At 32.3% G+C, this 13822-nt stretch overlaps 1 protein-coding gene across 1 annotated transcript in view; it reads left to right on the forward strand.

Moving 5' to 3' along the window:
• The first annotated feature begins 3930 nt into the window (after positions 1 to 3930).
• Positions 3931 to 13822, forward strand: part of LOC129234677 (uncharacterized protein C18orf63-like) — a 42889-nt gene continuing 32997 nt past the window's right edge. Inside the window, exon 1 of the mRNA XM_054868725.1 lies at positions 3931 to 3955. Within this exon, the coding sequence (XP_054724700.1) occupies positions 3931 to 3955 (25 nt within the window). The remainder of the gene's footprint in view (positions 3956 to 13822) is intronic.

Raw genomic sequence — 13822 nt, forward strand, 5'->3', positions numbered from 1 at the left:
TTAAGGAAAAAAAAAACAGAAAATGAAAAAAGTAACCACAAAATTAATGTCAAAACATCATATAAAATATTAATAAAAATATAACTCAATAATTAAGTGTTTTTTAACGCGGCCACGTAAAAATCTCTTATATGCGGTCGCAATTTTCGCAATTCGGTTGCCTATCTTCTGGAGCGAAGGTTGAGAATAATTCCTGTTTTAGAAGACATATCTGTCAAATTTTATGGCAAAAACCAAAACACTCCCCCCCCCCCCACCTCCCCCCAAAACAACATTCTTGATTAATCTTTAGGGCCAACGAGAGGTCGTGTCAGCCTATAGCAAGAAATTAGAGGCCTATTACATCACAGTACTAGTGTATCGGTGAAGGGGACCTGCCTCTCTCGACTGACCCTGTTTGTCTTTGTTTTGCATTTATAATGTGGCTCCACGTTCAACATAGCCTTGAATTAGGTCAAGTTTGTTCTATAAAGATGTAAAAAATTGGAATTTTTTTTTAAACACTTGCTGCGGGGCCCTCTGTGCGGTCGCCCGGGCTGCCGCCCTGGAGCCGCCCCTGGCGGCATGTGTTTGTTACATAAATCGATACAAAAGAAATATAATTAAATCTTAATGAAAAAAATGGAAAACGAATTTCAATTGAAAATCCAATTCATATATGTACTAGCAAGACTTTTACAATATCAACCTTTTTTAGTCGCCATTTAGACAGTGGCTACAGCTTCCCCCTGATTTTATTGGAGTTTCAAATAGAAGCTAGTATGTTGCAGGAAATTATTTTCTTTGACGTCACAATAGGGAAGTTTTCGATTTTTCAATTTTATTTTTATATGATAGAATAACATGTATGAACATCATAGGTGAAAAAAATTTTGCGATACGATAAGTAGTTTTTTTTTAATTAATTTTTAAAGTTCAAGCTCTGGTGACGTCAAATGGCATAGGAAGTGACGTCATCCCCTCTTCCGATAGGGGAGAAGCGAAGGTCACGCATTCGACTTCGAAGACGAAACGTAAAAGGCTTTCTCCTCGCATTTAACTCCTCGCGTTTCCGGAACATTAATAAACCTCTCATCCTCTCGAAAATATTCGAATATCTCATTGGTGTTACTTGAGGAAGATAATTTAGATTGCGCTTTTAAAGGCGCGGCGCACATCTAGCAGACACGACCATCTCGCAGACAGGTTTCAGACAATCGGGTCCGAAAAACCAGTTCATTCTGCAGTGAGCGCGCACACCTAATAAGCGACAGGGCGGGGGTACGACATTTGTCTCCGTCTTACCCTCTTCCCTCGAAGTGTAGCAGGAGGGATATTTGTTTTTGGGGGGGGGGGGGGGGGTCGCTTCCGCGTCGTAAACGACAAAACAGCAAGATGAGTGTTGTGTTGCTAGAAAGCGCTTAATTTAGTACAGTCGACGCTCATTATAACGACCACACATTATAAAGACCGTCCCATTATAACGACCAGTGGTAGAAGTCCCAACTTTGTTCTTATGAACTCTATGTTAATTTGCTTTCGTTATAACGACCGTTCTGTATCGTCTAATCCAATGCAGCGACCGAATCAGCGGACGCTACTTCTTGTGTTCTTTCCAATAAAACAAATTTGTAGCTTAAAATGACATTGATTATTGTTTACGGACATCTGCCTGAAGTTTTCAATGTCAAATCCAACTTTAAGAGGGGGGGGGGGGGGGTGAGATTACCATTCACCACAGCTAGCACAGAAAAAAATATGGAAGGAAAAATCGAGAAAATTCCAGATTCCTAAGAAAAGAGAGTTGACAGATGTATTGGTAGTTTGGTATTTGAATCTACTATTTTTAAAGATTTGGGGTTCTCGGGGGACTTTTAAATGTTTCTTTGGAAAGCAAGAGAAACACAATTTATCACCTATATCTGAAACAGAAAATAATGATTTGCAAAAATCACGTCTGCTAAAAAGGCAGACCTCTGTTTCTGGTTTTATCTTCAGAAATTTTTGTGGTAGTAGTAGTAGTAGTAGATCTGAAAGTGTGTAACATTTTCCTCCCTATATTTTCTACTTTAAAACTTGTTTAATATTCTGTCATAATATTTTGCACACTACTTTTCTAAGAATTCCTATGATAAAAAACATTCGGGCATTTACTTAGGCATGCATGATGACGGTGTACATTTTTTAAATTTATACCTCTTATAACGACCACTCGTTATAAAGACCTTTTTCTCTGGGACGGAGATGGTCGTTATATCGAGCGTCGACTGTATCTCTTTTATCAAAAATGTTGAAAACAAAAAGAAAAATTATTTGATTACCTATCGTTGGATTGTTCGAACAAAATATAAATGGAGATAGCGTGGAATAATGTCGGAAGAAAGCGAAATTCTACTGGAAAATTACATTTCAAAAACTAAGAACTATGATAATATTGTTAATGTTTTTGCATTACTTTTGGATTTATGATATATTTATGCTAAGCTTTACATGAGGTATGTGATAATGTAAAATTTATACAGAAATGTATGCATTTGACGTCTTTTGGAACCATTTTGCACGTTGTAGTTCACTAATTATAAATGAGTAAGTTCAATGTTTTCTGTAATGAAATGAATTATTTTAAGAGGTATTCAATTTAACTACTAAACTATGAACATACAAAGTTGAAACTTTCTTCAGTTGTTGAAAAAAGTCTGAGGCGCTGGAAGAAATTGGTCAAAACGTGCTGAATGAGAATGCACCGAGTTCAATTTTTTAGAAAAAAAAATTCTGATGATATAATAGAAGTGTTGTGTAATTTTTTTCCACTAAAATCATTGTATTATTGAACAATAATTATTTTTAATTAGATAACTGATATGGTTTTACATAGATAACTATTAAATGTTAATAACACTGTTCTAAATGTTTTTAATATTAAACGTTTTAGCACCTAAATATCTTTTAATGAATTGCGTGATTAGTGTTGAAAATTCATTAAAATAAAAGCAATTTTCGAAATTTGATACTCAAATTGTAATGTATTGCGCTGTTTGTAAGTCAAACATTTTTATTATTATTATCAAATGATAAAGTTCTTGTTATCAAATACGTTTCAAATATTTAATATTCGGTGCCGAATTTTTTTCTTTAATATTAAGTTAATTTGTACTTTAAATACACGTCGTACAGTTAGTCAAGTGCATGCGACTTGCGTATTTATTTATTATTTCATTTACATTCCTTTATTTCATAATTCCCTTATTTATTTATTCATTCATTCACTATTTTATTCACTCATTTATTTATTCATCTGTTTCATTTTCTTTTCATTTATTGATGCCTTTTTTTATGTCCATATGTTTAATAAAAGATATCTTTAATAACTTTAATAATCAAATAAAAAACGTTTCCTGAGAAAAATATTAAATTTTTCTCTTTGCCCATCAAAAAAAAAAAAAAAAATTACATTTTCCACCTTTTTTTTTTTTTTTTTTTGGAGGTACAAATTTACTGCCAAAAATAATGAAAAAAATATGTTTCCGTGCAAGTTTTATTGTAAAATTTATTGTTCGTTCTTTATGTATCGCCATTTTCAGGACAAATTTCCAATTTGTTCATCTTGAAAGTTTTCTCAACTATTTCACTTTGACCCACATTCCACACACAATTGATTAGTTCTTGAAAATTCATAGGATATTACAAGAGGTTTTGATTAAGTTTAATTTAGGTACTTAACATTAAAAAACTTAAAATAAAAACATCAATAAACAAAAACTCAGTCTGAAATTTATATTAATTTCTTCTTCGGCTGCAAGTAACAATAAAAACAAAGCTTAATCATCAGATGAATCGTTATCTCACCCGCGAAACGTCGCCATGTTTGTTGACAACTAATAAATGTAGCACTGAGCATGCGCGCTCGATACCGTGTTCCCCGCTGGTTGTCTGTCAAATGTGCGCTGAAAAATGTTTTGTCGCCGACGTGAAGCAGGTAAGACAAACGTCACGGGCCTGTTTCAGACAAATATCCTCTAGGTGTGCGTCCTGCCTAACGAATCCGGCCTCCATAGTGTGTTCAAAAGGATTATTGAATTTCTAAAAAATAAAAATATCAGAGCGCTCAAAATGTTCCTAGCGAAAACAAGGGATCTTCGGCGGAAGGCTGCCCATTCGCGCCCTGTGACGTAGGCTCGTGACGTTTCCGAAGCGCGCTCTTATGCGCGTAGATTTTTAAAAATTCATTAAAAATCAGCCACGGTGTTTTAAAATTCGGCGATGGTGAATTTTTTAGTTTTGAGGGTCAATTAACAATATCCAATAGCCAAAATATGAACATTTAATAGGTTGCAACTTCCCTATTCGCGATTTCTCTTCGTCAGTTACTTCCGCTTTTGCTGGGAGTGACGGTATAGCTAGTTAAAAGGTGTTTTAAACATTAACACCCTTGAATTGCAGTTTAATTGGTAATTTTCGATGTAATGTTTTGTGCTCTTTCATTTGAAAATGAATTTAAAAACTATGCACACTGTCCATTCGCAACTCCAATAAACTATATCCCTACTAGCAAAATTTCTTGCATCAACCTTGACAGATCTTGATATTATACTGACGGCGTCAATATTGACGTGTTTCATACTGCATAAAGCTTGCATAAAGATTAAAAAGCAATATTACAATAACAACACGTATGCAACATTGCATTCATCTTAAAATATCAATATTGATATTACCTTACAAAAACAACATTGCATACATGTTGACGCCGTCAAGATGATATTGATTTCATGCTGTCGCCGTCAAGGTAATTAGTACACAATAGAACAGGTGGACCTTCGTTGATACTTGCGCATGCGCACAGTTCTTTCTACCCAGCGTCCCTCGCTTTGCTGGCACATCTTTCTCCTTCGACCTCCGATTCAGTCGGTTCAGAGGAGCTGCACGTGGCGTTGCATTTCTTTAGGCTTGGTTAAGTTGGTTCCTTAGTTATTAGTGTGGAATCGTATTGTTTTAGGAATAACTTATGAATGACTGATAACTGCATTTGTTTATTAATATAGTACTAAACAAGTCATATCGCAGACGATGTGCGATCAATGTTAAAAATGACCGAAAATAACTTTTTTCGTCCCTAGACTTTAAACAAAGGACATGAAGCCCAGAATTTCGTATTATCACTTCATACATACGAACAAAAATCACAACACTTTTAGTATTTTCTTCGTTACCACGTGCGTTTGTTTTAGTTTTTTCGTCCGCCATTAGACAGTGACTGCAGTGCCCCCTATAGTTCGTTGGAGTTGCGAATTCGAGCTCTGGCGTTGCGAATGGCTGACAGAAAAGTTAATAAGAAAAGCGTAAAATCCATCGTCTGCTTGGAAAAATTACATTTTGAGCTCTTGCTTTTCAAGGAGTAAAAAAATATTTTAACAATCGTCTGACAATTGCTGTGAGAGTAAAAATTGAAAATTTAGTAATTTATTTATTTTATCTTTGATAATGATGGCTTCTATGCAAGAAAATTTTTTATTTCACTTTAATTGTCCAAATTTAAGGAAACTTTTGACTCTGTATTTAGATATAAATGTCGATTCATGTAGTAATAATCAAAATCAAAGCTTTTTTCATAAAAGAGTTTTTAAATGCAGGTGAGTAACAACCTAAAGTAATATTGATAATAACATAATACAGTGGCTCCCAAAAGTGTTCTACGACTTTCAATGAAATAGGCCCCATGCATTGATTAGAATTAATATTTCGGAATAGGTATTTAATTATAAGATCTATGATCTATTTTCAACAAAACTACACGAAAATTTTTAATAAAACATTAAAACTTAATTTTTTAAAAATCAAAAACCAAAAAGTGCCGGAAATTTTATCTCACAAAAGTCTTCGTACACTTTGAAAAAATGTCAAAAAACTAGTAAATAATCTAAATTTTTACAAAATTTTATCATTTAGTAGAATATCATGCAGTATCAACAACAGCTTTTAAACGTCTTGGAATAGCTTTCATTGTTTTTTCTTTCTTTTTTTATGCAATTTCTGAATAAGTGTTCAGCCGCTCTTTAGTCCAGGATCTGAAGGGGGTTGAGCATGCATGGAAAGGCTGACGCAATGTTATTTCTGATTATTGTTACAGGCACGATGGTGATTATGAAACCACATTTCGTCGTCCCCCTGGGTGGTCGACAACCCCGGGGGAGGGGGGAAAGCAGTGGGGGAACCGTTTCCTAAAACACTCATAACTCGCGAACTATTTGAGATAAAACACTGAAAAAAGTGGCAATCGACGCAACAAAACAAGTGCTTCATAAAAGCTAAATATAATTATGGACCTATCTTTGTTGGTTTCCTGAGTAAAATTCCATTTTTCGCAAACAAGCAAAATTTTTGAATAAAATGCGCAAAACAAACTTTTTTTGATCAAAATAAATTCCAAATCAAAATTGTTTGACTTTTTTTTTCAAATAATGTTCAAAATATTATTATTCAGTTTGTTAAAATCACTTAAATACTGTTAACGCGTTGAAAAACAAAATGACAGTAGCAAGCTCGAACACGATTTGCATTATAGTTCAGGATCTGAAAGGGTATTTTGAGCATGCATGGAAGCCTTAACGCAAAATTATTTCTGATTAATGTCACAGGCACTATAGTGAATATGAAACCACATATCTTCGCCCCCCTGGATGGTCGACAGCCCCGGGTGAGGGGGGGAAGCAGTGGGGGGAGCCGTTTGCTAAAACACTCATAACTCGCGAACTATTTGAAATAAAACATTGAAAAAAGTGGCAAAAGATGCAACAGAACAAGGGCTTGAAAAACCTATATATGTTTATGGTCTTATCTTTGTTGGTTTTTAATTAAAATTCCTTTTTTAGCAGCCATACAAAAATTTTGAATAAAATACAAAAAGCTTTTTTTTCAAAGATAAGTTCTTTTTTAAAATTATTTAACCGTTTAGGGAATCAATAAAACCTGAAATTTCATTATTCACTTTGTTTAAAACTACTTAATTATTACCAACGTGAGCGTTAAAAAGCGAAATAGAAAATGCAAGCACTGCCTAAGTTAGCGCATTGAATAAAACGGCAGTATGCTAAGGAGAAAAAAATAGCCTTATTATCCTTATGACGAACTATTCATTCTTCAGTTTACAAACTTATTCTAATTGCAAAGTATTTAACTATGGCTTTAATTTTGTTATATACTGTTTTAAATTTGTGAGGAACTAGGGAACCAGGCCCAGAGTAGTTTCAATTCAAATATAATTTTAATTTATTTCTATTAATTTGTGTTTTCAATTGCACAAAAGAATAACAAAGAACAATGATACAAAAATAATATGTACTAAATAAATATAAAAAATGAGAAGCTTGAGCTTTTATGAAAACGAATATAAATATAAAATTATACACTAAATTTCTAAAAAAACTAATTAAATAAAATTGGTAAAATAATGCGTATTAAAAAATAATTGTAGAATATCAATATGCATACATAAAGCATTAATATATCAGACATTCTAAAAGCTGGATCATACTCTTTTTTTGTTGACTTGTAATTGTTCTATTGAATCGTTCTCTTAAGAGTATTTTGTAGTTTATGGGTTTTTGCTTTAGTCTTAAAAGCACAGTATTTACAGCAAGATGAATTATTAATAAAACAATTACAAGATTATTTACAGCTTTTGCTGATTATTTCTGATGGAAATGACAAGAAATTATTGTAATGTACTTTCCGGAACTTCTGGTTTTCAAGTTATGAAAACGACAGTGAGATGTACCGATCGTGTTTAAGGTCCACTCGTGTAGTTTGACAATTGGAGAGAAAATTTTATTATTTTTTATTTGGAGACCTGCAAAATCTTTGCTACATTTGAAAGTAGTGTTTGGGACATTATGAACCAGAGTCATTCATTCCATCGATAACTTGAACTTTGTTCTTAAAATAGGGTGCTTCTTCCAAAGTTTTGCTGCAAGAAGTATCATTTTCAATTACATTCACGAAATCGGACCTCGTGCTTTGCTTCAGTGAACCATTCTGATGAACCTAACCTAGCATTAGGCTTATTGTATGGGAATGATTTTTAGATGAACTAACATCACTTTTGAGCTAACGTTGCCCAGGTTAAATGTTTTTTTGGTTTTCTTTTGCTGTTTTGCAGTTGCTGTTGAAGACATTGCCATTGCAGGACTTCTCTGGACAAGAGACTATTCACATTTTCTTTAACGTTCCACTGAAATTTTGATGCTGCTTATGTGGCAATAGCCTCGCTCACTATGTTTCATAACTCAGGTGTAAAATCTGCTAAAGGGTTATCCTGATCATTTATCCTTTCCGTAATTACTTCGTACTTGCAAACTTGCATGTTTTAATTTTTAAAAAAGTCCCATTGTGACCCATACTAAGCAGTTATAATGCGTTAAAGGTTAAGTAATTAAGTAATTACTTAACCTTTAACGCATTTGCTAATGTTACGAAATAAAACCGCCAAAACAGGAGAGCCACAAAAGTTACTCAGGTTTATGTCGAGTCTTCAAGGTACATTCCCCAAACTTGTTTTTTTTTTTTTTTTTCCTTTTGTGAATTACCTCAAATGCTTTTTGAGCTTGCTTTTATTTCACTTTTCAACGCTTTGATAATATTTAAGTAATTTTAAACAAACTGGATAATGATATTTCAGATTTTATTGGTTCCTTAAACAGTTAAATAATTTTGATAATTTAAAAAAAAAAAAAATGCGTATTTTATTCAAATGTTTTGCTTGTTTGCGAAAAATAGAATTTTACTCAGAAATTAACAAAGATATGATCATAGTCATATTTAGCTTTTATGAAGCCCTTGTTTTGTTGCGTCGATTGCCACTTTTTTCAGTGTTTTGTTTCAAATAGTTCGCGAGTTATGAGTGTTTTAGCAAACGGCTCCCCCCACTGCCTTCCCCCCTCCCCCGGGGTTGTCGACCATCCGGAGGGGCGAAGACACGTGGTTTCATAATCACTATAGTGCATGTGACATTAATCAGAAATAATTTTTCGTCAGGTCTTCCATGCATGCTCAAAATACCCCTTCAGATCCTGAACTATAATGCAAATCGTGTTCGAGCTTGCTACTGTCATTTTGTTTTTCAACGCGTTAACGGTACTTAAATGATTTTAACAAACTGAATAATGATATTTTGGACTTCATTTGAAAAAATAATCAAACAATTTCGATTTGGAATTTATTTTGGTCAAAAAAGTTTGTTTTGCGCAGTTTATTCAAAAATTTTGCTTGTTTGCGAAAAATGGAATTTTACTCAGAAACCAACAAAGATAGGTCCATAATCATATTTATCTTTTATGAAGACCTTATTTTGTTGCGTCGATTGCCACTTTTTTCAGTGTTTTATCTCAAATAGTTCGCGAGTTATGAGTGTTTTAGCAAACGACTCCCCCCACTGCTTTCCCCCCTCCCCCGGGGTTGTCGACCACCCAGGGGGGCGACGACATGTGGTTTCATAATCACCATCGTGCCTGTAACAATAATCAGAAATAATATTGCGTCAGCCTTTCCATGCATGCTCAACCCCCTTCAGATCCCGGTCTACTTCGAATCTTACTGTTTTTAGTTCGCTTTTCGTTTCAATGGTATATTTTCATAATCTAGCCGCCGGATATCTCCAAATATGTTCCATTAAGTTTAAATCTGGCAATCGAGGAGATATTTCTAAGTTTAAGGACAATTTTTGAGGCACCAAACGCAAACGTGTACTTCTTATCGTTATTTTGATTTTTAAAAAAAAGTTGTTTCCGATTACGAAATTTTGGGCTAATAGTTTAAAATTGTTTTCTAAAATATTTAAATGAACAACATGATTCATTGTTTCTTCAAAAAATTCTAAATTTCCAAGTCCTGATGTAGTTATGCACCCTTACACAAGAACACCTTCAGCCTCCTGATTAACTGATCTAACTAAGTTCTTAAGATTAAATTCCTCATTTTTTCTTCTATTGACAGATATACAATAATTTAACCCAAAATATTGAATTTATTTTTATCTATGAGTAAGACGTTGTTCTAAAACGTTTTGAGCTTATTTATCATTGATTTTACGACGGAAAGCGTAAACTGACTGTTTTTTTCACGAACAAGAAAATTTCTGCGGGAAGAGGTCTCGTTTAATCCAGTTAATCAGAGAACTTGGCGAACAATTTTAGGTGAAAAATTAAACATAAAATCTTTCATTGAATTCTGCAGAAACTTTTTCAGCACTCAAATGTGTAATTTTCAAAAAATTTTAACTGTAATCCTCCGATCACGCTTTGTTAAGTTTACCAGCTGACCTTTTCTTACCTTGTTTTCGATCCGATTCTTGTCTTTAAATCATTTCATCAAGCACTTCACTATAGAATGGTATAAATTAACTAATTTAGAGACATTTTAAACCAATTTATGTCTACTGTGAGGGAAAAAAATCAAATTTCGAATCGTGTTTGTTGTTTTCTACGCATACCTGCCAAATATTAAGCAGAATATTAGGGAATAAATAAACAAAAAATTAAAGGCAAATGACTTTACAGTGTCATTACAATGCAAAAATAACAAAAAAAACCCACAGATGATAATTTTAATCATGAATTATGATAATTTTAATCATGAATTTATTCGAAAATATTTCAGTGTACGATGACTTTTGTGGCGTATTTTTTCTCTGTCTCTTCGTTTTTTGACAAATTTCAAAAATGAAATCTGGCAATATTTTGAAAAACACTACTGAGTTTCATTCAGAATGGCATAGGAATGGTGTGAAAAAAAAATTGGATTTCATATTCGAATTCAGTTTTACGTTATTTTGGTTTTACTACAAAATTTCAAGGTGTACGAACACTTTTGAGAGCAACTGTAAGTTCAATATTATCTCGCCCCTTGGTTGCAATTATCAAAAATTCTAACATGCAAAACTGAAGTGAAACTTAAAATTTAACAAAAAAAAATTTAACTTTCTTTCTCAGAAATATTGCTATATGCACAAATATTCGCCAAAGAGTTAACAATCACTTTTCGCCCTAGGGAATTAATTTTTACAGAACTTAATTTAGTAGCCACATCTGAAGTACCAGGAGCAGATGTTACAATCGTTGTTCCGGTAAGTTTTATTGCTTATTCTTTCAATGAAACTAGCTAAATTTTCTTAGAGTGTAACAAAGCGCCACATGCTGAGGTAAAACATTATTTCTTTCAAAATAAATTGCTTTACAAAAATAAATTATGTTGTTTTTCCTAATGTTATTAACTTATTAGGAATTTATATTGCTTGAGAAAAAGTAAACCGGTACAAAAGTAATATAGTTAAAACTGAACAGAAAAAAAAAAACGAATTTAATTTAAAATTTCAATTCATATACGTACTAGCAAAACTTTTACAATATCAAAGTGGTGCATTTCAAACCAGAAAATTGAAGTGTGCTATATTAGTGAACTATTTTTTTGTTTCTAAATAACGCATTACGAATTTTTGTGCCATATTCAATTTGTCAATCATCATGTCAATCACGTTATAACTCTTTTCATGCACCGTTTGTAAACAGTGCAAAAAATAACGTATTTCACATGATACCACCATTTATTTAGTTCTTTATTATTAGTTGTGCTTGTTCAATATTTAAGAATTTTGCTTTATTTTTTGCATAGACTTAATAAAACACGAAGCCTTTTACTTAAGAAACCCCATCAGTTGTGAAACTAAAAATTTGAAAACTTCAGCTTTTCATTTATTATTAACTAATTACTTCCTGCAACAGAAAAAAAAGAAATACTTATTTTAAAGGTAAAATTGATTTAAAAAGTCTGATATTTTCTTCAAAAATAACGTTTATAAAAAAGCAGTACCTGGACGACCGAGTTTCGCTCGGCTTTAAAAGAATTATTTTTTGTCAACTCGTGTTTTTTTAAGGTTCAATACTTTTCCAAATATACTTTAAAAGCTTCACGTTAACAAAATATTAAGCACTCGACCTTCTTATAACACTAAAGTACCAAACAAAGAAGATTCTGAATGTAATTAAATCAACATTTTGCTTTAAACTATCTGTTACATTTTTTTCCACTATACAATTTTCTAGTCAGTAATTAAAATATTTTGACCTTGGAGCCAGTTTTGCTGTGGTGAAAACGGTTTTTAACCGAATACTTCCTTTCATACTATGATGCGTTTCAGGATTTTATCCCAATCGAGATTTTCTTTTTGAACAATTACTTTTAGTGTAGTTGGTCACTTTACGCCAGAAAATGCTACATACGGCATGATATCCATCAAAACTGATGATCCACAAACCATTCCAACAAATGATAACAACTGTCTTAACAAAACATAAACAGTCTCAAGACATACGTTTCTTCGAAATAAAATTTAGATGCGAAATTTAAAAACATGTTAAATTATTTGAAGTGTAAAAAGAAAATAAATAAATAAAATAAAATAGGATGGTCAAGCAATAGTTTCACTTAAAAAAGAAAAAAGTTTTACATCGACTTACACAAAGCTTTTGAATTTGTTTTCAGCCAAGTGTGTTTGAAATTAGCCAAAGTGGCCAATATCAGCCAAGCCTGGCAACCTTAAGCAAGTTTAAAATTTTAAAGCGAGAAGAGACAAATTTTCATTGGTTGCAAATCGTCTGCCTGATGCATCAATTCACAGTTTACTTCAAGGCTTAACTTAATTAGACTTTATATTAAAAAAGTGTTTTTTGTAAAAAAAATCGCGTTTTTACAGAAAAAAACACTGAAGTAGATGAACTTAGAATGCAAAACTATAATTAAATCCAAAATTTCATCCAAATCGTTAGAGCCGTTTCCGAGATAAGAAATATATATATACCCACAAGAATTGCTCGTTTAAAGATATAAGAATAATAAGAAGCTAACACACAATTTGCTTGCTGCAGGTTGTTTTAAAAATTTGTAGTCATGAAGCAATTGCAATAATAAAAGCACCAGGAGTTTTCGTCTGCTAAGCATGTTTTTTTTTTTTTTTTTTTTTTTAAATTCAGTCCAAAAACATTTTTAATAATAAACTAAAAATTTCAGTTTTACATTAATATTAATGAATTTAAAAAGCATTACTTAATATAAGTTATTTCAGTTTTTAGCCTTCTTTCTGTAAAAGGGCTGAACAAACAGCGGCTGGATCGGGTTGTTTCCTTCAGACAAAAGTTATTACTTTTAGTCACTAAAATTGATAGAATAAGCAAAATAAATAAATAAATAAACAAATAATAACGTAGAGCCAGAAAAAACTTTTATTTTCCTATATTATTTAATTTTTATCATGTCCGATTTTGGAAATAAGTCGTGATCTTTATGATGACATAAGTGATGTACTTTGGTGCACTACTCCATCGGCGCGCAGAATGTTTACTCATTGTTAAAAAAAAGGTTGCTATTAAACAGTAATATTTATAGCAATCATAATTAAAATTTTTAATGAAGGCTTTTCTGAAGCAAACATGAAATTCGTTATAGTATTATTGCGCTATAATATTTTTGTCTTATCTAATGCTGATAGCATTAGTGGATGTGATGAGCAGAAACCTAAGAAAAATTTAATTGAATCTGCGCACCGATTCAAATAATTTTTTGTAAATACTAAACTTTGTCAAATTATTTACAAAATGGTTGAAACCTGTGTTTTTAAGGTTTAAGCATTTTCAGAAAAAAAAAATACTTTTAAAAATTCGGAAACAACCCAACTGTTGAAATTTTAAAATAACAATAGCCAAACAGACAATATGTCTAACAAAAAATCACGATAATAACCTCAAATGAAATTGAGAACAAGAATATTTTTTGCTTTCTGTTGAAATTTAGAAGCTTT

Source organism: Uloborus diversus, chromosome 1 (assembly GCF_026930045.1).
Source record: "Uloborus diversus isolate 005 chromosome 1, Udiv.v.3.1, whole genome shotgun sequence".
Taxonomy (NCBI): Eukaryota; Metazoa; Arthropoda; class Arachnida; order Araneae; family Uloboridae; genus Uloborus; species Uloborus diversus.